Here is a 21549-nt window from a genome sequence, read left to right on the forward strand (position 1 = left end):
GCCAATGGTTCGTGGGGCTAACGCCAATGGTTCATGGGGCTAGCACCAATGGTTCGTGGGGCTAGCGCCAATGGTTCGTGGGGCTAGCGCCAATGGTTCGTAGGGCTAGCGCCAATGGTTCGTGGGACTAGCGTCAATGGTTCGCAATTATTTCCAATTTCTAGATCCTGATACTAACACGACACCAAATTTTAACTATGTTTCCTAACCTAACCACGTGCCAATGGTTCGTGGGGCTAGCAACACGCCATCCTTCTAACTCTCGTTGCAAACGCAGACAGTTCGAAACACTGGATACCCAATGAACATGAACAAAACACAATCACGATGTGTGATGGTGTACGAAGGTGTACGCACCAAACGCTATTCTCCGTCGAAGAATTAATTTTCAATTTTCAACATGAATTTTAGCTATGAAACATTCCCACATCACACAAAACACCTTCCCGATGTTCGACAATGCTACAGGAACTTATTACGGTAAATAGTTCCTTCTGTAAAAATAAATAAATGTGTTCGAAGGATAGTAAACTAGTACCGTGGACTTAAAATACCAAATCAACTATAGAGTAACCACAACTTGGTGTTGTGAGTCCCATGCTTAAGGTCATTATCTTGGGTGAAGATGTATTCATCAATTAGACCATGTCCTGCACACTATTGGGAGGGTGGGACTTCAGGATGTTGATGTATACTTTATGATCCATGATGCCTTCAACAAAGCACAGCTCCCCAACATCACCCCATAGAAGAATCGAACCTTCTCAAGGTTTCACAGTCAGTGTTAAATTCTTCTCAGCCAGTTCTGTCTTCTTCTTCCACCACACCATGACCCGTCCATCTGACTTGAAAAGATAAAATTTACTCTTGTCTGTGAATATGACTCTCTTCCCGTAGTCATGTGTCATTTTTGTGTGCTTGGTGTAGTCAGTTCTTTTTTGCCTGTTGCATTTGCTGATGTGCGGTTTTGTACACGCAGTTCTTCTCCAATACCCAGCTTGGTGGAGAACACTTCTTACTGTTTCTGCTGAGACAATTTTTCCAGTTTCATTTGCAACCCGAACAGCCAGCTTTGGGGTTCTCACTTTCGGATTTTTCACAACTTTCTGCACTATCACACATTTTTCTTTCTGCGTTAGCTTTGAAGGTCGGTCATTTCTTGGGAGTAGTTTTGTATGTTCTTGTGTTGTTAAACCTATACACAATACTTTGAACTGTGGTGATGGGCCTACTGAGTGTTTACCACTACGAAACAAACTCACCACAATACGCCTTTCCTCTTCGGTACTTTCCTTCAATTTGTGCCCCAGTTTTCCACATACACCCAACCTTGGCCTCCAGCACAGGCATTGCATGTTGCAAGGGAAGAAAGCTTGTACTTGCACTTGGGTCTCAAAAGCGAGTACCTAGGGGGCGTGGCTTCATGCAATTATACCGCGTTTGTTGCAACCTGTCAGCCTTCCCACGCTAGCGATCGCTCGACAGTTTCTGTGCCAATGAGAAACGAGGAAAAAGTCGTCTGCTGGGCAGCGAGGAGCGAATGGAAGCCAAAAGAGAGGCGATTATGCAATCGCTGTTGCCACGTTGGGGTCTAACTCTCATGTGTTTTGTTTGTGTCTGGAAGAAGCTTGTTTTGTAAGCATGGCGCTGACTAGTGTGATGTTTAATTTGTGCATTCCTGCGTATCTTATAAGCAGACTGGCTTCGGTTTTATCCAATGCAGGGTTCACTCGGTCTACAGCGGCAACGGTAACACTTTACTATACCGGAGACGGATTTCTTCAAATTTACAGGAGAAAGTACTTACGCAAATCATTTTCTGTAGCGTTGTTGATGTTTGGGAATGTAGTTTTGATCCATTTTAATGCGAATGCATGTGGTTTTCTACGAAAATCTATTTCCGACGTGCTATTGCTGATGCCGCCATTTGCTTTCTGCACGAGAGCAAAATACGTGCTATTGCTGCTGCTACAACATGATGTGTCGAGGTTGCGGCGTGAAGTTGTTGCCGGGTGTGCAAGATGTCGTGGAATTTGTAATTCCGATGTTGTCCGTATATGCTAAATTGAACGAAAGGAGTGCTAATGGAACCTAACCTAACAGGCCTAACCTAACCTAGTAGGCATACCTCGTCCCCGTGATGGTTCGTGGGGCTATCGTATGTAAGAAATAGACATTATTTTCGTAAGAAATCCATTATTTCACCTAAAGAAATGTTCTGCAATGCAGAATAGTACGTTATCAATGTAAAAAATTGCGAAATAAATCATTGATAGGTGTCTCCGGTATAGTACCAATGTGGTATATGTAGCAGACGAATACACTAGTTTGGTGCGTAATACGACATGGTTTTCGATATTTGTGTTCTGTTCGAACACAACAGGCTATCATTGCTTTTTTTCTTGATTTTCGCAGAACGAATGTGGAAGTGCGTCAGTATTACAGTTTGGTCAAGCTTTTCTTATTTTTCAAAGTGCTATGCATGGTTTTACAGTCTGATTGTGTTCAGACGAATACTTTCCGCAGCCACTGTACATCATATAGCTTCGAGAAAACTGTCCTTGCACTTTTCTCACCCGCTCTTAGCAATGTACAACACACGATACATTAAAAAATAATAACAAAACGAATAAAAGAACTATCATTTCGTAAATCATATTCATGTACATTCATGTGAATATTTTTTACTTGTCTCTGAAAATCCAACATCCTAGCTCAAACCGCGTTTCTCCTGGGTCCTGTCCGGTCCTATTCCTGTAACAAGCATGTCGGTGTGTCATCAAGTTGCTCACCAAGAGTCCGTTAGCCGGGGTTCCGCATATTGTCTCCTGTCTCTCTATTCTCCTTTGGCTGCTTTTCGGGTCTTTGTCTAGTGAGTCACAATTTCCAGACTTTCATCCCTTATTCCAGTGTCTTAGGATTCTCTAGTGTGCTGCCAAATTGTGTTTTAAATCTCGATTCTGCGCCCTGCCATCTAGCGGTGGTCGGCTTTCTCTCTCTGTGCTATTTTAGAGTAGGTAACACAAAATTCAGATTATAGGTATTTAACTTATGATTTTCCTTTGCAGGTAAATAAGTAATAATGTTACCAACGTTTCATTTTAAAAACAGAACAACTGATGGTTTTATGGTGCTTAAAATGACCAACCAGTAGGCCACACAACACGGTTTTTTTTTTACCGGAAGTGGTTTTCTGCTTTGCGAGAAACGACATTTCCGTTTCCGGTAAAAGGCGTCTGTCCAAAGGAAACGATTTTCGAGCTTGATTAATAATTTACGTGGAATTAGACTGCTTCTAGTTTTTGTGAGTATATTAGGAGTTAATTGTTTTTTCTAGAAACAAACCTGTAAGAATAGCAAAAAATGTATAACCTAATTCCGTATCGTTTAAGATAAATTCATCGAAACTCCCCAAGGGTTGTCGATAAATTGTAAGAAAGCATATATTTGAATGGATTCAAACTATCTTGCATTGTTTGGTACTATTATAGTATAAGGGAAATACTTATAAATCATATATTTCGCACTTCTTAACATTGCTAACGTACTATTTTGAAATGCGGAACATTTCCTAAGGTAAAATAATGCATTTCTAACTAAGATAATGTCTATTTCTTACATTTTCGAGTACTTACTGTTACTTGTTATTTCGATTCTGTAACACATTATGGCGGGCGATAACGTACTGGTTCAGGGCGCGTTGTGAGAGGGTTTTGTCGATTTATGCAGTGTTGCAACTTCGTTCACCGGAAAATACCTACTTTCGTGCCCGGATTTAAAATTATGCTAATACGTCGCAAACCATTGACGTTAGCCCCAAAAACCATTCACGTTAGCCCCAAAAACCATTTTCCGTAAAGTTAGGTTAGGCAAGCATAGTTAAAAAAAAATACTCGACAAGTCATGTTCTAGTGAAAACACGGAGAGGCTGAAACACTGACTATGAGGTTGGGTCACCTTAACACATGGAACATTGTACTCTCGTGTAGAAAGCAAATAGCGGCAGCAGAAACAGCGTGTCTGACAGAGATTTTCGCAGAAAATGAAATGTTTTTGCATTAAAATGGATCAAAACTACATTCACGAACTTCCACAACGCTACAGAAAATGATTTCCGTAAGTACTTTCTCCTGTAAATTTGAAGAAATCCGTTTCCCTTATACTATAATGTTACCCATTATTTTAGACATAACTGGGTCAGTTTGATTTACATGTACATTACTGGCATAAGAGCATGACAATTTTCCTTGCATTTTTGAAGTACATCATATTTTAAACGTAGAAATCCAACTTACTTGGCATTTCGGTGATGGACTGTACGCCCTCTAAAATTTCGATCTTTTAAAATGTAATCGACAGATTTCAGTGTTTTACATCACATAAAATGAATTTCAAGGTGTGTAAACCACAATCCGAGATATCTAGTTCTGAAATGTAACAACCAACGTTCGTCCTACTCCTATTATTATTATTATTATTATTATTATTTACGTAATATCGTTGAACGCTGCACATAATTGAAAAAAGATGCAGAAAGTCTAACTGCATCCAATCTGGTAACAGTTCGTCATATCGGAGACACATTTCTTTATTTTTACGCAAGAAACTACTTACGGAAATGAGTTTCTCTTAAGGTTTCCAACGTTCGTCGAGGTATATTCTTCCATCGTGGAATCTATTTGACCGGGAAATCATGTATTTTTCAAGATAAATATCTCACCGACGCACAAGTGCCATTGCTTTCGCTACGTGAACTGCATGCTGCATACGTTTGATGAGATAGGCCTGTCAGTGTTTCCAACCCCCTTTTTTTTAACTATGCTTGCCTAACCTAACCTTATTGGAAATGGTTCGTGGGGCTATCCGTCAATTTGCACACGTGACGAACACGATGGTAGATATTTTTCGTTGAAGAAGGTTGGAAACACTGCATACCCAGAATATGAGTCAAGTTGTGCCTGCCATATTGTGTTACGGAAGCGAAGAAAGGAATAAAAAAAATCACTCTGTAGGCCTATGTGAAAAATTGTATTTGTTTTCGTGTAAAAAGCATAATGGCACCTTGAACTATGTTCCGCAACACACAATTGGTAAGTACGAACCATGTGAAACACTAAATTTCCGATTTTAATGTGTCTGATATAACGAACTGTTACCATAAGAGAAGAATCGCTACAAAAAAAAGGATCTTTGTGAATTTGTTGGTCCAATTTGGCATATCATGAAGCACTTTTAAAAACAAAATATCACTGCATTGGAACACAAAGCCAAAAAGAAATACCCACATGGAAATTCTAACAGCATTAAACACCTAATTGTCCTAACATAACAAATCGTAATATGGACCAAGTTCCTTTTGTTTCATTGCGATTTCATCATGCTATGAATGCAATTTTAACATATTTCGATTTACTTCTGTCAACACATTTAGCAATTACTTAAGATTTTGTTCAATATCCGCTTTTGTAGTTAGGTTATGCAGGCCAGGTTTGGTTCTCTTAGCATTAAAATGAAGTTCCTAAATGCATTCTACTAAAGTTCCGATTTACTTCTACATTAATTCCTACTAGTCTACAATGCTTACAGTAGCTTGTCAACGGAAAACACATTGAAGTGCACATGCTTGCATAAGGTAATTTTTAAGTTGTTTTGGTATATTTCTCGTAAGGGACATACAGCTGAAATTTGCTAGTTCATTTGATTTGAATATTCGTACTTACGTATTCTGCATTGAGAAACATTGCTGAAGGTGGCATTTCGCTTATTTCACGGAAATAAGCTCCATTTGCGACAAGTTTTCTTCATTTCTTTTTGCCTTCGGTAACACACAAAATGGCAGTCACAGTTTCACTACCGTACTCTGCATGCAGTGTTTCCACCTCACTGCTTCCAAAAATACCTACATAGCCCCACAAACCATTGACGCATAGCGCCACAAACCATTCATACATAGCCCCACGAACCATTTCCGGTAAGGTTAGGTAGGGTCACGTATAGGTTATAATAGTTAAAAATTGGTTTCGAAGAAATTATGCTTATCCCCACACACCATTCTCGCATAGCCCCACGAACTATTGACACATAGCCCCACAAACCATTTGCAGAAACGTACCTTCTTCAGTTACAAAAACACATGTTTGGAAACACTGACCGGCATTACGTCATCACACACAGGCTACATCCACCTGCAAGTAAATGGATGCAAGAGCTTTCATGCATCGGTCACACATTTATATCGAAAAATAGATAATTTACTGGCAAAATTCAATGAACGTTGCAAGAAAACACTTTCCCGAACTTCCAGAAGTATAATGAAACTGCATTCAATAAGTAATTTCTCCTGTAAATTTGATGAAATCTGTCTGTCCCTTACGAGAAATTTACCGTTGTTTTTTTCAACATAAATAACTTTTTCGAAATCTAAACATTGCTCATTATTTTAAGGAAGGTTCAAATTTCATGTGACAATGATTGCCAAAATTCTACGATGCTAGCAGAATTTGAAAAAATCATAAAACAATCGGAACAATCTTCAGTGTCTCCGATGGACTGGGAATGGATAGACACCACCACCAAAGCCGGCATGGAACTACAAGCCAGCAAGACCACAGCCAAGCCGAGCACTAAATACTCTCGCCTAGCTTCATCCGTCAGTCAACCGACAGCCGACCGACAAAACCGACAGAACGCTATCCATCGCACAGTTGTCAACCTAACGGACAAACGTTTCGACGAAGCCTCGATCTCCATCCTGTCTAAGGGTTTGAACTTCACTCCCGCTCCTAAAACCATTCCTACCACAGACATAATCAGCAGCATCGAACAAGCCGTAAAAGACCTCCCAGTGACAGCCGCCCAGGACATTCGTCGAGAAGTATATGTGGCCCTTAAAAGGGCCGCTCAGCCTAAACCGAATATCACAGCAGCAGAGAGAGCCGCACTCAAGCAACTGAGAGAAGATCAGGATATCATCATTCTACCAGCAGACAAACGAAACACCACTGTTATACTTGAATCCACAGAGTATGACAGCAAAATTACCGACATTCTCACCGACGGCACATACCGACCTTTACTCCGAGACCCCACAGCTGCAATAGAGAGGAAAACCAGAGCTCTACTGAAGAAATCCACACTGCCGAAAGAAACCGGGGACCGGATAACTCCCAATGGAACAGTACCTCCACGACTTACGGACTTCCGAAAATACACAAAATTGATGATCATTTAAGACCTTCAAGACCAATCGTCAGCGCAATTGGATGCCCTACCTACAGACTCGCCAAATTCCTAACGGCACAACTCCAACCTCTGACGGAAAGTGCCAACACCATGTTAAAAACTCATTGGACTTTGTCAAGACCCTTCAGAACATCAGAACTTCTCCCGGAGACCTTCTAGTCAGCTTCGACGTAGTATTGCTTTTCACCAAAGTGCCGCTTCAAGATTCTTTAACACTGTTGGAGCAACATTTCACACCAGATATCATTAGTCTCTTCAAACATACCCTGACTTCAACATACTTCAGCTACAAGGACAAGTACTATGAACAGACCGACGGAGTGGCAATGGGATCCCCACTCTCACCAGCAATAGCCAATTTCTTCATGGAGGACTTCGAACACGAGGCACTCCGTTCAGCTCCACAGAAACCTTCCGCATTCTACAGATACATAGACGACACCTTTGTCATTTGGCCGCACGGTGAAGCTGCGCTACAGACGTTCCTGGATCACCTCAACAACCAGCACCAGAACATCAAATTCACCATGGAGACAGAGATCAACGGCAGCCTTCCATTCCTGGACATCCTCATTACACGCAAACCGGACATGACCTTAGGACACAGCGTATACAGGAAACCTACTCACACCAACCTATACCTCAATGCCAAGAGTCTTCACCATCCAGGGCAGCGATCAACAGTACTCTCGACATTGTTTCACCGAGCCATCGCCATCAGGGACACAGAGCACCTGCAAGAGGAAATAAGACACCTACGCACAGCTTTCAGACATAATGGATACAGTGAAGGCATTATCAACAAAACGCTAAAGAAAGTAACACACAAGAACAACCAACGAACAAACCCGGATCCACCTGATGACCAAGAATATAGCCATCGTACCATACACCGGTAACCTCTCTGCAGTCATCAGCCGCATTCTCTCAAAACGCAACATCAAGACCATCCACAAACCACCATCGAAAGTTAGAAGCCGACTTCGAAACCCCAAAGACGACCTAGGACAGAAGACACCCGGGGTTTACCGTATCGCCTGTGCCTGTGGTAAAGCCTACATTGGACAAATGGGGAAGACAATCGAACAACGCTGCAAAGAACACGCCAGCTACATAAAGAATTTTCATCCGGAAAAATCAGGGTTAGCAGAACATTCAATCCAGGGTAGCCATAGAATTGACTTCACAACCATCGAGATCATCAAATTACTGGGACCGTCTCATCAAAGAAGCAATAGCCGTACACGGAAAAAAGGACAACCTCAACAGGGACACGGGACTTGAACTGGACCCGCCTGGTTAACGATAGTCGATTGGGAGCGCGGACGTCGGAGAAATGCCACCTGATTGACCCGCCACCTATACCGGACCCCTCCCACACCAAATACATACTATAACGTCACCCTGACTTACTTCTGCACTTCATTCCCTGAAGATGAGAGTGACGTTAGCTCTCAAAAGCTTGGAAGCCTTTCCGGAAATCACCTGGCTGATTGCCTGAGAAAACCTTTTCAAATATTATTATGTTTGGATACAGTACTTCCATAACCTATTCTCCATATTAATTTCTGACCAGTTATTTTTAGAAAGAGTCTAGAGAATCTAGTTGCTTGCTTGTGTATGAGAAAACACACAGATAATACTTGCTATCATTTAACTAACTGTAAAAGTTAATTTTATTGACAAAAGTAACAGTTACTGCTATTTGTTAGAAATTGTGATTAATTGTAATTTCATTATGTACATGCATGTATAAGTGATGTAATACATACATTTTTGAAGGTATTAACTCAAATTCTACTTTCCATTCTAGATCCCATACAAGGCATTGTTTTGCCCACCATGGCTTCAAAAGTGGAAGAAGTTTGGAAAGAAATCACAATGAATATTCCCTCCACAATTTCTGATGCCTGGTGGACTGTAGTTGCAGAAAAATACAGCAGTGACAAGAGAAAGTACCATAACATTGGACATTTACAAGAAAAATTTAATCATTTAGAATCAGTGAAACCAATACTGAAGAATTCAAACGCTGTTGCCTTTGCCATTTTCTTCCACTAGTAAGTATTGAAGAATGACATCTGATCATGAAATGGTGGTAGAAATAGTAAAATAGTTGGTACATGAAATAAAATGCTAGACACTATGTTTTAGCATGCACCGAAATTTCTGTGACCCTATGTAGCGCTTGAAGTGGAAAATTAGCTGGGGGAATGTTTGGTCGAACCTTGGGGTTAGATGCTCCTATGGTTTAACATGGTGACAATAAGACAGCTGACAAATGCTCTGAAAATTTTGCTTGTTGGGAACACCATCAACAGACACTTCGAGCACTGACTATATATTGAAACACAAAGGGTTACATACACACTCTGCACAGATAAACTTTATTAGCATGCATTTTGCACATTCGCAATTTCATGAATTTGACATAGTATGTTCACCTGTCACATTACTGACATTCGTTTTTTCAACTATGGGTCGGTCATTCCATGCCATATCATCACAAAAAATGAACTTTTCAACCCAACCATATCGGATTTTCATGAAATTTGGTAGGATGGTAGACAGCATGAAGTAACTTACATGTGTAAAATGTAATAGCCCTCAATGATACATCATGTTTGTACAGCAGGATTGCCAACTTTATAAAAAAAATCTCAAATTCTTGCTTACAAGGTAAACAAAAAAAATTAATAACTTTTCTTCCAATTATTTCTCTTGTAGTCTACGGTTATTACAAGCTTAAAAACATAGTTTTTCATTGCAATGTTTCAGGAGAACACATGCTGGTGTGTGTGTGTGTGTGTGTGTGTGTGAATATATATATATACATAACTGATTCTTTTCCATTGTTATAATTGTATCTTTAATCAAACTAAAATTAAATGTCTGATGAAGGGAGTGTGTGTTCTCCTGAAACATTGCAACAGAAAACTGTGTTTTTAAGCTTGTAATAACCGTAGAAATAATTCTACAGTGCAAGCAATGTGTACATACAAGAAAAAATGTCTTCCAATTTTCTTCATCTTGGGCCTGTTTTGAAGCTAAGGGAGACTTAGTTTTCGTAAAAAAAAAATGGTCTTACATGAAAATATTGAAATTTTCATTTCAAGGTCACATGACCTTTGACCTTGAATGCTTAAAAAAAACGTATGGTGCAAGTTTCATTTTGTTGGATGTTGTTTTTGGAAAGTTTGCCTTGAAAATCTGGAATTATACTTGAATTTCATCATGGTCTTAGATTGACCACCCTGAACTATGTTCTAGAACTTCTGTATTACTGTCTCTAGACCAAGTGTCACCATTGAATATTTTGACCAGTGCTTGCGGTTAAAATTCCTAGATGGGGAATGCTTAGATGCTTGTATGGTTCAACATTGAGACAACACAGTAGGTGGATTAATTATTATGCAAATTATTCTGGGCCAGATACTTTATGATTTTTTTTTTTAACTTTGGAGGATATCTGTGTTCCTTCCCATTTCAAGTACTGATTCTGGATTTGAGCACTGGTGTGTGTGTGTGAATATTCATCTATATTCATAAACTTCATTGTAATCATAATCGTCCCTCATCATCACAATGAATCTAACGAGGTAGAGGAAAATGCATAAAATAAATGTTGTAGGATAGTGTGTAAAGTTCGTGTAATGTAGAAACTTCAGGAAATGACTTCTTCTTCTTTCTTTTTGTAAAGATAATATACGTGTAATATGGATGTTGATAATTTAGAACAGAGAGAAAGTGAATGTGTGTGTGTGTGTGTGTGTGTGTGTGTGTGTGTGTGTGTGTCTGTTATCAAAGTGTAAATGCATGTAACCATGTGAAGCTAGCATTTCATTTTACATATATCTTTTGTTTCTTTCTTTTCATTTTGTTTTCAGTGTTTTGTGAATAATGTACACCCATGAAGAATATCTTCTGTTCTACAGCTTCAACCATCACATTATTTGTTTCTTCTTAAGAACTATTTTGGTTAGTATTATTTATTTTGTTTTATTTTGCAAATAGGTTCACTTTTTTGTGTCGTGTATGAAAGTTATTGCCAGTCTCCGTGATGGAGTTAATAGCTGTATGAAACTGAAGACTTTATGTTGGAAACTTGGTTAAACCATTGCTTACCAATTCAGTTTGTACATATTATTGAAATTTAAGGAAATACGAGGGCAAATCGAAAAGTCGTTGCCTCTATTTTTTTCAGCCAAAATATAATTGTGATTGAGAAACCGAGATATACATTCAATGCAATAGGCTTTTCTTGGAATGGCCCAGAGTTAACTCTCGGCTGCTCCGTGGCAAGGTGCTGCTGTGAGTTTGCAAAGATGGCTGTAGTACTCAACGTGTCCACGTCGTATGAAGAGCAAAGTGCTATGGAGCAAGGGATGAATGCCCATTGAGATTCATAAGGAAGTGCAGCAGACGTACAGGGACAAGTGTCTTGCTTTGAGAAGTGTGCGGTGGTGATGTTGACATCAGGAAGCAAAGGGATTCTCGATGTGGACAATGTGGTTATCCTCCATGATAACGCCAGGCCTCATATGGCAAACAGGACTATCGACAGACTTCACTCATTCGAATGGGAGATTCTGGAGCATGCACCGTATGGTCCAGACCTCGCCTCCAGTGATTTCCATGTGTTCGGTCCACTGAAGAAGTTCCTGGCAGGACAGAGGCTCATTTGCGACAACGAAGTAAAGACAGCTGTCCGGTGGTGGTTCCACGATCAACCGGCCGAATTCTACAACAGCAGCATTTCAAAGCTAGTGGTGTGATGGGACAAATCGCCTGAACCACTTCGGTGACTATGTGGAAAAATAGTGCAAGGTACATAAAATAATTCCTATATTTTGATTTCCCTGAATGTTTATTATTTCGGCTGAAAAAAAATATGTGCAAAGACTTTTTGATTTACCTTTGTACATGAGTGTCATTGAAATCAAGTAATTGAAATAAAACATTTTCACATAGATTTTTATTTTCCATACATTTTATGATTATCTGATGGAAAAATTTTGGGAATATAGTATATGTCCATGCAGTGTAGATTTAAAATTATATCCTTTCAACATGTATCCTTATTTGTTAAAATTAATTTGAGCTTGAATACCCACAATATCTTGAAGACGTGGTCAGAAGTTATTCTCCATACATTCTCTGTTGTAACTGCAGATAGATATTGTGTGTTCATTACCATACTTGGGGTGTAAGGGGAGAAGTTTTCATTTTGCAGACCAATGAGACTTTGGCATCTGGGCCTACAGCCAGTATACTGTGTTGTGTCTTGTTCATGTGTGATTTTGATTGGCCTCTCCTCAATTTCATTCTCATCATTGCAATTAGCCAAAAGTGGCAGAAAAGTAAAAGTAAAATAAATCAGTCATTATCATAAATAACATCATTTTTAGTTTTTGGGTTCGAATCCCAAGTTGTCGTCTTGTAATCAAGGAGTCCCGGGTTCGATCTCCGATGGAGGCAAATGGCACAGTGGTTTGAATCCCACCTCAAACTGTAGGTACAGTCCCGATTAGCCTTTCTGTGCATAAAGTGTACTTAAAACAATAATTCAATCAATCAATCGAATCCCAAGTTGAGCATGGATGTTTCTTTTAATATTACATCATTATTCATCTTCATCACAATTAGCGAAAAAGTGGCAGAAAAGTAATATAATGTCAGAAAAAAGCTATATTCTCTCTCCCATATATATTTTTGTTATTTAGTACACACCAGTTTAAGTTCATGTAAATGTTATTCTTATGCTTAAGAAACCACACTTAGTTTTGATGAAGACGTTTTCTCAGGATATCAACCAGATGATTTCACTTCAATCCCAGAAGATGAGAGTGATGTTAGTTCTCGAAAGCTTGGAAGCCTATCTGGAAATCACCTGGGAAAACCTCTTCATCATTCTTCTCCAGGAAAGCTTCGAGAATTATTTCACACTTATTTTTATTTGCAGCTTTGAGTATGATCCTAAGGCCTCAGACAATGAGCAGAAAAGTATTGAACAATTTAAGAAATTCAGCAGCGAAGGTGGCATAGAAGAAGTAAGTGTAATATGCCCTTGAAAATGTAAGGTTAAAACAATTCAAAGAAACAAAGGATAGTGTCAAATTAGCATTGCATGCTACATGTTAACTTGTTACAAATAAAGCACAAAGTATTATTTTTCAATTATTTTAACTTGGTGGTTGAAGTTTCTTACCTAAATCATGTCTATATACATTGCAAAACGAAGAAGGATTAATATATGTGAACAAGGCAAATATTTTATGTTAGCAATACTTCTTTATTTTTCATACTTTCTCATTCAAAATAAAGACGAGACTGATTAAATTGATACACAGTGTTTATTGGGAAATGAAAATATTTTGGTTCATCAGTAACATTATCAAAAATTTTACTCAATATGATATTTCTATTAAGGAAATACTGATATGAAACTTTTACCACCTACCTCCATGGCCAAGTGGTCAGAACAATTCACTCTGAAACAAAAATGTTCCCGGTTCAAAGCCTTGGGAATGCATAGGCATTGTATTCCTTCCATTATCTATTTCATCAGTTCGCCATTCATCTTCAACATTGTGGTTAATTAAGAAGTAGCAACACAATGTAAAATAACTGAACTAGAAAGAAAAAACAATCTCACCAGTAAATTTTACCTCTACTGGTGATGAATATTTTATGTATTTTTATTTTAAGGTTCGTGACTTTTCTCATATTAATACAAAGTACTTTGTTTATTAATTGAAGGGCTGGGGTGTAAAACATGGTAATATTTTGGTCAATTCTGAGGTAATTAAGAAAAAAGTTTATTAGAAGCTATACTTTTGTGAACTAGATTTTTAAAATAAATGTCAGCAATTGTAATATTTTTATTATTGCATTGTTACATTCAGATTTTGCATTGGAATTTAATTATTGGGTATGGTTCATCCTAGTGATTGTGGAAAGTTGATTTTGATTGAATTTTATATTAACGTTTGTGTCGCACACAAAAAAGAAAAAAAACAATTATGCCATTTTGATTTCCTAGGAATCCGAATTGCACAAGGAAGTGATTTCGTTGATAGAATCTGCAGTTTCACATTGCACAGATGAACACAAAACAAATGACATGTATGGGAAGGAGGATGTTCACTACTTTCTGGACATGGACATGGTGGTTTTAGGATCTGCTCCAGAAGAATATCTGGAGTATTCCAAGAAAATAAGGGAAGAGTACGATTTTCTTCCTGACAATATTTACAAAAGTCTGAGAATGAAGGTAAGAGTGGTTCGTCATATTTTTTGTTACATCTCTATTTTTCTTTTTTTGTTAATATTAAACACTGGAAATCTCCATACCATAAATTCCTTTTAATCTTTTTTGGTGTATCCATATAAGTGGGGAAATGTGTACATGCAGTGTTTCTTCTTCTTCGTTTTCCAAGCTGTAGAATGCTGAAGAATCAAGTTCCAAAAATTAAAGTTATAAGTTTGGTCAGTGCTGGGTTTGCAAGCTAAAAACACACTCGTGCATATGCTAATGTACCTCATCATATTGATGAATTGGGCATGCTATATGTATACAATAGTAGAAAATTGAAAATAATAATGCTTTCAGATGAATTAAGTACCAAAGTTACTTTATTTTTGGAGTAAGCTATCTTGATCACACACAGAACAGGGTGGCGACAGACCTGGAAAACCTGGAAAACCGGGAAAAGTCAGGGAATTTGAGGTGTCTAAAAGAGTCAGGGAAATGTCAGGGAATTTCGTCTCATTTTCTTATTATTTATTTATTTAAAGATATCGTTATGGAACTCTGCACGGGAACAGGAAATCTCGTTTGTAAGTTTCGGCCTCAACTTTTAGGCCCCTTTTATCCGTAACACAACCACGGTGAAACCAGTGATGGCAGGAGGAGAGAGAGGGGGAGGGAGAGGCATCTCGGCGGGAATTTTAAATTCGAACACACTTTGGAGGAAAATTGTTATAACTCGGGCACTATGGGAGCAATCTACTTCCGATAACTTTCGTTTTTCAGGTAAAACATTAGAGCATGCAACCGGGGAAGGGGGATTTGGGGGTCACGGCCCCCGAATTTCAATGGAAAAAAACATAAAAATCAGGAGTTTGCCCCTTCTCCCACTATTTTGGGGGAGAAGCCGCGAACTTTAGTATTCTTTTCAAAGAATGGACATTTCTCAAGAGAACGTAACATGTTTCATGTTCTTGGGTGCCATACAAGTTGAATAATAAGCCAAAATGTGATTTTTATATTTTTACGAAAAATAGGTAATTCGCATTTTTGGAGGAAAATTGTTATAACTCTGGCACTATGGGAACAATCTACTTCGGATAAGTTTTGTTTTGCAGCTAGAACATCAGAGCATGCGACCGTGTAGAATTCAGAACGCCTTCCCGAGGAAGGGGGCTTGGGGATTGCAAGTCCCCCGAATTTCAATGGAAAGAACATAAAAATCTGGAGTTTGCTCCCTCTTCTCCCGCTATTTTGAGGAGAAGGCGCAAACCTTAGTATTCTTTTCAAAGAATGGAGGGATATTTCTCAAGAGAATGAAACATGTTTCATGTTTCTGGGTGCGATACAAGTTGAATAATGAGCCAAAATGTGGAACTCTGCTCGGAAATGTGGCATGGATATGTTGCGAAGAGGGGGGAGGTTGGTCATCAATATGAATTTCACAGGCTTGCTCCAGACCTGTGTCAGAGTCTCCACCCAAACATAAGAGTATGAAGGTCCAAAATGCACATTCATTTCGTAATCAGAAGGGGAATTGTCAACAGATGGAGGGGATGGGAGCGGGTGGCGCTGTCCGATAGTTATCGGACGTCGTACTAAGGCATTTTGTTGGGCAAACTGAAGGATCATGGAAACAAATAGGTTCCATTGATACATACGATTTTTGTCGAAAAAGTATCTCACTACAACATGCGACAGAAATTGCATGGACTGCAACATCCAACAAAAATCGCATGCATAAACAAGAAGAGTTTTATGCTGCAAATATGCTGTTGGATTGTTACTACTCTTCTGGCTCACTTCACCTTATTTAATGTAGCAGTGCTTACGAAGGTTTTCATCATCCTGACATATTACTGGTTTCGCAGAAGTTAACATACGTTTACAATGACATTGCACTATTCTTAGGTATCAAGAAGAATCCAACCAAACGGGATATATATTGAATACTATCACGACAAAGTGAAACATAAATCTGCATTGGTGAACGTTATAAAAATTGGCAAGTGCAACCTCAAATTTACTGCAACAACAACATTATTGCAATGAAATTAACGCCACTCTCTGTCGTGTCTGTTTAAACTCATGAGAGATGGTCATTAATCTCTCACTGAGTAAGGTTAATGTCCAATATTATGAAATAAAATACTAATAACAAATACGTACATATTTTAATATCATATTTGCTCGAATCATTCAATCATAAAAGCAAATCACTTTCTTCCAGAATTGACTTTTCTCTGCCAGTCCTGCTAAATTTTCACTTTCAATCTACTGATTTATATGAGGTGTGGCCAGAAATTAATTTCCAATTAGTAGGAACATTGATTTTTCGCAAACACCAAAACCGTGAAAAATGGTAATTGCTGCAAAGTTATGTTTAGGAACATGCAGTGATATTTGGACACATTTTTCGCCCGTTCGAAATATCGAAATAATGCGAATTTGGCATAAAATGCGAATTGTTGGCATTTTTAGCGATTTTTTTAAAAGAAATTTCCTAAAACAACGAAAAATTCCATGAAATCCAACATTCTTGTCTTTTGTAGGCCATGTTTGTGTACATAGAACATGCAAGTTTTCCAACATTTTACTATAGAGTTAAACTATAGAGTTATACGTACATGGAATAATTCCAACAGCCACATTAAATCATGTATTTTCCACGATTTTTTCAACATCTATCAAAACCATTTGCATCACAGAGCAAAGTGGCAGGGTTCTAACAGGAGATCGAGTGCGTATCTACCGTCACACGGGAGCCACATCTTCGTATTTGTAGCACGAGATATGTTTTGAATTACCAAGTTAAGTGCGCACCATAGGCATTTGTCGAGCGAGTAATAATGGAGCTCAGTTGTTAGGGCGTCTGACTACTATGTGAGAGACCCGGGGGCGATCACCTGCGTGGGAGAACCGGGATGTTTTCCACCTATTGAAACTTCTCCGCCCCCCCCCCCCCCCCAGTATCATATGAAGGTGGTACCTTGAGGAAACTTTGAAGGATCAAGACAGTCAGGAGCGTGGTGCTGATCACACACCCCTACCTTCAACTGTGATCAAGAAAGTGTGGGGCCCTAACTCCACACCCCTATACACCTTCATGGAAAAGTGCAGGGGAGCACTTTACTTTTACTTCCTCAAAAATCTGGTCCAACATATCAAACTGTCACGAAAATACGTAGATCATGTGACCTACAATTTAAAATAATAGTTTAAAAGCACAATGGAGTATTACGTTTCAGCATATTTGGCAGATAAATGTTCTAAAACAAAAACGCAATTTTTGGAAACCGGAACACTTACAAGTCAAAAAAATATAATGCCAATTTTTGGTGCCATAATATATCGGTATCTGTCACGTGAGATTGATTGATTTTAATTTTTTGGGTCCGTCGCCACTTATGGTCATTATGCACCCTTCAGTATATACGGGGAAAATTCCATTATCAAAAATTCTTACCTTAAAATTAAAAAAGGGGTATGGAAAATAACTTTCCCAAAATAACTTTCAAGATATCAAACTTTCACGAAGAAACGTAAGCCATGTGACTTACAATTTGAAACATTAGTTTAAAAACACCATGAAGGTATAATTTCAGATATGTACCAGAAAATGCGCTAAAATGAAAATGTGAAAATGCACCAATTTGAAAAAAAAATAACAAAATATCAAGGTCCCTACCGATTAGGCATAAATAAAACAAGAATATCAGTTGTAATTTATTGCATTAGTAACAATGAGTCCTAACCTAATTTTCGGCATAATCACCACCGTTGTTCTGTCATTTGTCGTAGCATGGCACTAAATTTTGTATGCCCATGGTATGTGTGTCTGACAGCAAAGACTGGAACTATATCTACAGCAGTTTAGCTGACAAATCCTTGCCCTGCCAGAAACCTCTTCAGTTAAACAAAGAGATGGAAGTCGATACATGCAAGGCCAGGGGTGTACAGGGAGTGGTCCAAGATCTCTCACCTGAAGTGATGCAAAGGGCCCCTGTGTACTTAGCTGTATGGGGCTGTGCACATTCGATTGGCCTTCCGTGAATTGTCTGCACCATCGTCTGACCATACTATCACTCACGACGCCCGGTCTGCACACCTCACACGATTGCTGGTGGCTCTGTGCCAAATTCTGAGCATGCAATGTAGGCTACATCAGAGTTGGTCTGAGACTGAATGATATGAGAGCTGCAATCTTTAACCTAGAACTGTCCTAAAACGGCTGCTTTGCAACTGTACCAGATTACAGCTACGTGCCACTTCTTCCTGCCTGCATGTGTGTGTGTGTCACTCTTCGACCACTAGTGCTGCGTATAGGCACCATTGGAGCTTTTTTCAGGATGCTCCTCGTATATGAACTTTGAGAAGCTTTTATTATTAGTGTTTTCCTGTTTTAATGTTTGGTTACCTAAATCAGGTACCTATACAATGCAATTCTATAAATTCCTTGCGTTACATTTCTAATACCTACATACCCTTTTCACCAGCATTAATGGTATAACTGCATGTTGTCAGTTTCACAGTACTTCACTTAGATATACTGTACTGAAGCAGAAATCCCATTGATAATGTAAGGAAATATGAAAATATGACACTTTATTTTGTTCGATTCAATTGTTTCACTTATATGCAAGAGTTAAGTTGTTTGCTTTACAGAGAAGAGAGAAGTAGCTTTATGCATTGAAAAATGAATCCGCACTCATGGTTCTTGCAAGCAGAGGGTTCCAAACCAACATAAGTTACGTATAAGAAGACTGATAAATTACAAATTGCATTTCTTAATCATTCACTCTTCATTGTTATCTCATTTAGTCGTAACTTTAAAAATAATCAAGTATTTTATTTTAAACTTACTGCGTATGACAAAATTCCGTAATCCTTCCCTAGCTTGTGAATTGTAATAATTTTCCAAATTCACTATTTTGCAGTTTGAATTCAAATCATAGAGAATAGAGAAATTAAGCCAATTTCATAGAAGATAATATTGGTACTTAACAAAACCATACGTGTATCTGTGTGATTTTATTATTTCTATTTGCAAGAACATCGATTTAGTTTAGTTTGTAATTGTCAGGGAAAAATGTAAATTTTGTCCTGGAAAACCTGGAAATGTCAGGGAATTTCATTTCTGCTTGTTTGTAGCCACCCTGCAGAAGCAAGCTATTGTGCTGTTTTCAACACAAAATCTGATCTGTTTGCCCGAAATGTGGCACAGTGAATTATGCAGGAAATTGTTCGCTGAATATCAGTTGCTGTTCGACCAATAATTTCACTATATTCAATCGTATACAAGAGTTTGAAAATGAGAAATATTGATATAGCAAATTCTCAAATAAAATGATATGTCATGCATACAGTAATGAATTAATGTATTGTTATTATATTTTCAGGTGTTGCAGAGTTTCTTGTTAATACCAAATATATTTTCAACAAAAGAATTTAGAGAAAAATTTGAAAATCAAGCAAAAGAAAATATATTAAAAGAAATTGAAAGTCTGAAGTAGTTAAATAGAAATTTGAAGCAAGTGCATTAACAAACAGTTCAGGATAAAACTTAAGTAATTTGTGTTGCTAGTAATTACTGACATCTTGTCAGCTGCACATTCATTTAAAATTGTATTTGCTTTAATGATGGACCATGATGACAGACCTGGTATTTATTCTTGTGAATATGGCATTTATTTGTTTTCCGTTTTATGTACATTTATGTCTGTATAGTTGTAACTGTATATCCTGTGTAAGAAAGGGTCATTGAACGTGTTCGGAATGTACTTAAAGCTAGGTTTAAATGCTCTCTTGTCTGTTTTTACTTTATAGCATATTTTTATATTTTAAAATGTTGTCTTACATTGAAATGAAGCTCTCATAGATACTTTGGTACGTTAAAATACCAGATTGAAAAGAACATCACATAAATTAGGTTTCTCCTCAAAGTAGCGTTATTTGATCTTTTGTTGTATGAGGACTGATAAGATTCATCGTCCTTGAATTGCCCAGCCTGTATTTTTCACCTTGCTGTTATTCATCACATTATATCCTTCATAGCCTTCATATGCATGTAGGAGAAAGTCAGTGTTTTCATGGAGTAAAATTCCTATTATTTTTACCAGCGATTCCCAAACTGTGTTGCATTAATGTTCCGCAAAGAATATCCAAGTGCCCTGCGAACAGATTGGGAAGGAAAATAATTTTGAAAAGTCTCAAAATTGTGAATTTCTGCAGCAACTAATGCTGTATAAGTTAGTAGAGAAAATAACATGAGTGAAATAAAAGTAGATGTTTAGCATACACAAATGCTTACAAATACCCTCCATCGTCATGCTGACATTCAGTTTAATATCCACATAGGTGCAAGAACAATGTTTTGAGAGAACAATGTTCGAAACTCCAATTTTTAATGACTTTCCAATTAAGTTTACATCAAAATTCAGGTTATTTAGAATTTGAAAAATAATTCATGTTTTTGTTACGATAAGATATTGACTAACAACATCAAAACTGCTTGTACATGCCTTTGGTATAAGGGTGACTTCAGTTCGGAACAAATCTCTCTCCTGAAGAGTACTCTATTGCTCAAATAGTTTGGTAACCACTGATTTATACTCTGTTTATACAGGGTGGCCAACATTACAGGTGGACAGGCTGTCTGACAGTCACACCCAATCCACAATTTTCAGTTCCAACGATTGCAGCACCTCCTATACCAACTGAGCCTCTACATGGAACAAACAGGGGGGAGGGGGAGTCATGAGTTTCTCTTTTTTTGCCACAAGCTATGCAGCTGTAACTGTAATTAATAGTTTCTTTGTAATAAATCTTTGTAAATGTTGGAAAGACTTTATGGCCATCCTGTACTAGCAGACAACCATAAGAACTATACAAATTAAACTGCCAATACAGGCCTTAAGCACATGTATCAATAATTCCAAAACAGTTTTGTATGTGAATGTACACTTTTGATTTCTGCCGTACGTTCATCTGATCTCCTTGATTCATTGGGAATGCTTTTATATTTCAGAAGAGATAGGCATGACAAAAGACAGAGGTGT

General features: G+C 38.1%; 4 protein-coding genes across 4 annotated transcripts in view; 2 read left to right on the forward strand and 2 right to left on the reverse strand.

Annotated features, from left to right (window-relative positions):
• LOC145990098 (GPI ethanolamine phosphate transferase 2, catalytic subunit-like) overlaps window positions 1–3148 on the reverse strand; it is a 45179-nt gene extending 42031 nt beyond the window's left edge. The window contains exon 1 of the mRNA XM_083125751.1: window positions 2689–3148. The gene's annotated coding sequence lies outside the window, so the exon portion shown is untranslated. The remainder of the gene's footprint in view (window positions 1–2688) is intronic.
• Window positions 765–1355, reverse strand: LOC145990099 (uncharacterized). Its single transcript, XM_083125752.1, has one exon. It carries the CDS (start codon window positions 1353–1355, stop codon window positions 765–767), a length of 591 nt encoding a protein of 196 aa, XP_082981878.1.
• Window positions 3149–3224: 76 nt separating the features above from the next.
• LOC145989735 (uncharacterized) lies at window positions 3225–20996 on the forward strand. The gene is made up of 5 exons (XM_083125008.1): window positions 3225–3304; window positions 9056–9302; window positions 13205–13292; window positions 14285–14515; window positions 19891–20996. Exons 2-5 carry the CDS (start codon window positions 9085–9087, stop codon window positions 20002–20004), a joined length of 651 nt encoding a protein of 216 aa, XP_082981134.1. The 5' UTR covers window positions 3225–3304; window positions 9056–9084; the 3' UTR covers window positions 20005–20996.
• On the forward strand, window positions 7263–8141 carry LOC145990100 (uncharacterized). Its single transcript, XM_083125753.1, has one exon. The coding sequence runs from the start codon at window positions 7263–7265 to the stop codon at window positions 8139–8141; it is 879 nt and encodes a 292-aa protein (XP_082981879.1).
• Window positions 20997–21549: the final 553 nt, after the last annotated feature.

The sequence above is a fragment of the Lepisma saccharinum genome, chromosome 7 (genome assembly GCF_977018435.1).
Source record: "Lepisma saccharinum chromosome 7, izLepSacc3.1, whole genome shotgun sequence".
NCBI lineage: Eukaryota > Metazoa > Arthropoda > Insecta > Zygentoma > Lepismatidae > Lepisma > Lepisma saccharinum.

Excerpts from the sequence above, each read along its gene's own strand:
- LOC145990099 (XM_083125752.1), bottom strand. The coding sequence starts at position 1,355 with ATGCAATGCCTGTGCTGGAGGCCAAGGTTGGGTGTATGTGGAAAACTG.
- LOC145990100 (XM_083125753.1), top strand. The coding sequence starts at position 7,263 with ATGCCCTACCTACAGACTCGCCAAATTCCTAACGGCACAACTCCAACC.
- LOC145989735 (XM_083125008.1), top strand. The coding sequence starts at position 9,085 with ATGGCTTCAAAAGTGGAAGAAGTTTGGAAAGAAATCACAATGAATATT. Across the intron at positions 9,303-13,204 it reads TTTGCCATTTTCTTCCACTA|CTTTGAGTATGATCCTAAGG; the intron begins GTAAGTATTGAA and ends TTTTATTTGCAG. Across the intron at positions 13,293-14,284 it reads GCGAAGGTGGCATAGAAGAA|GAATCCGAATTGCACAAGGA; the intron begins GTAAGTGTAATA and ends TTGATTTCCTAG.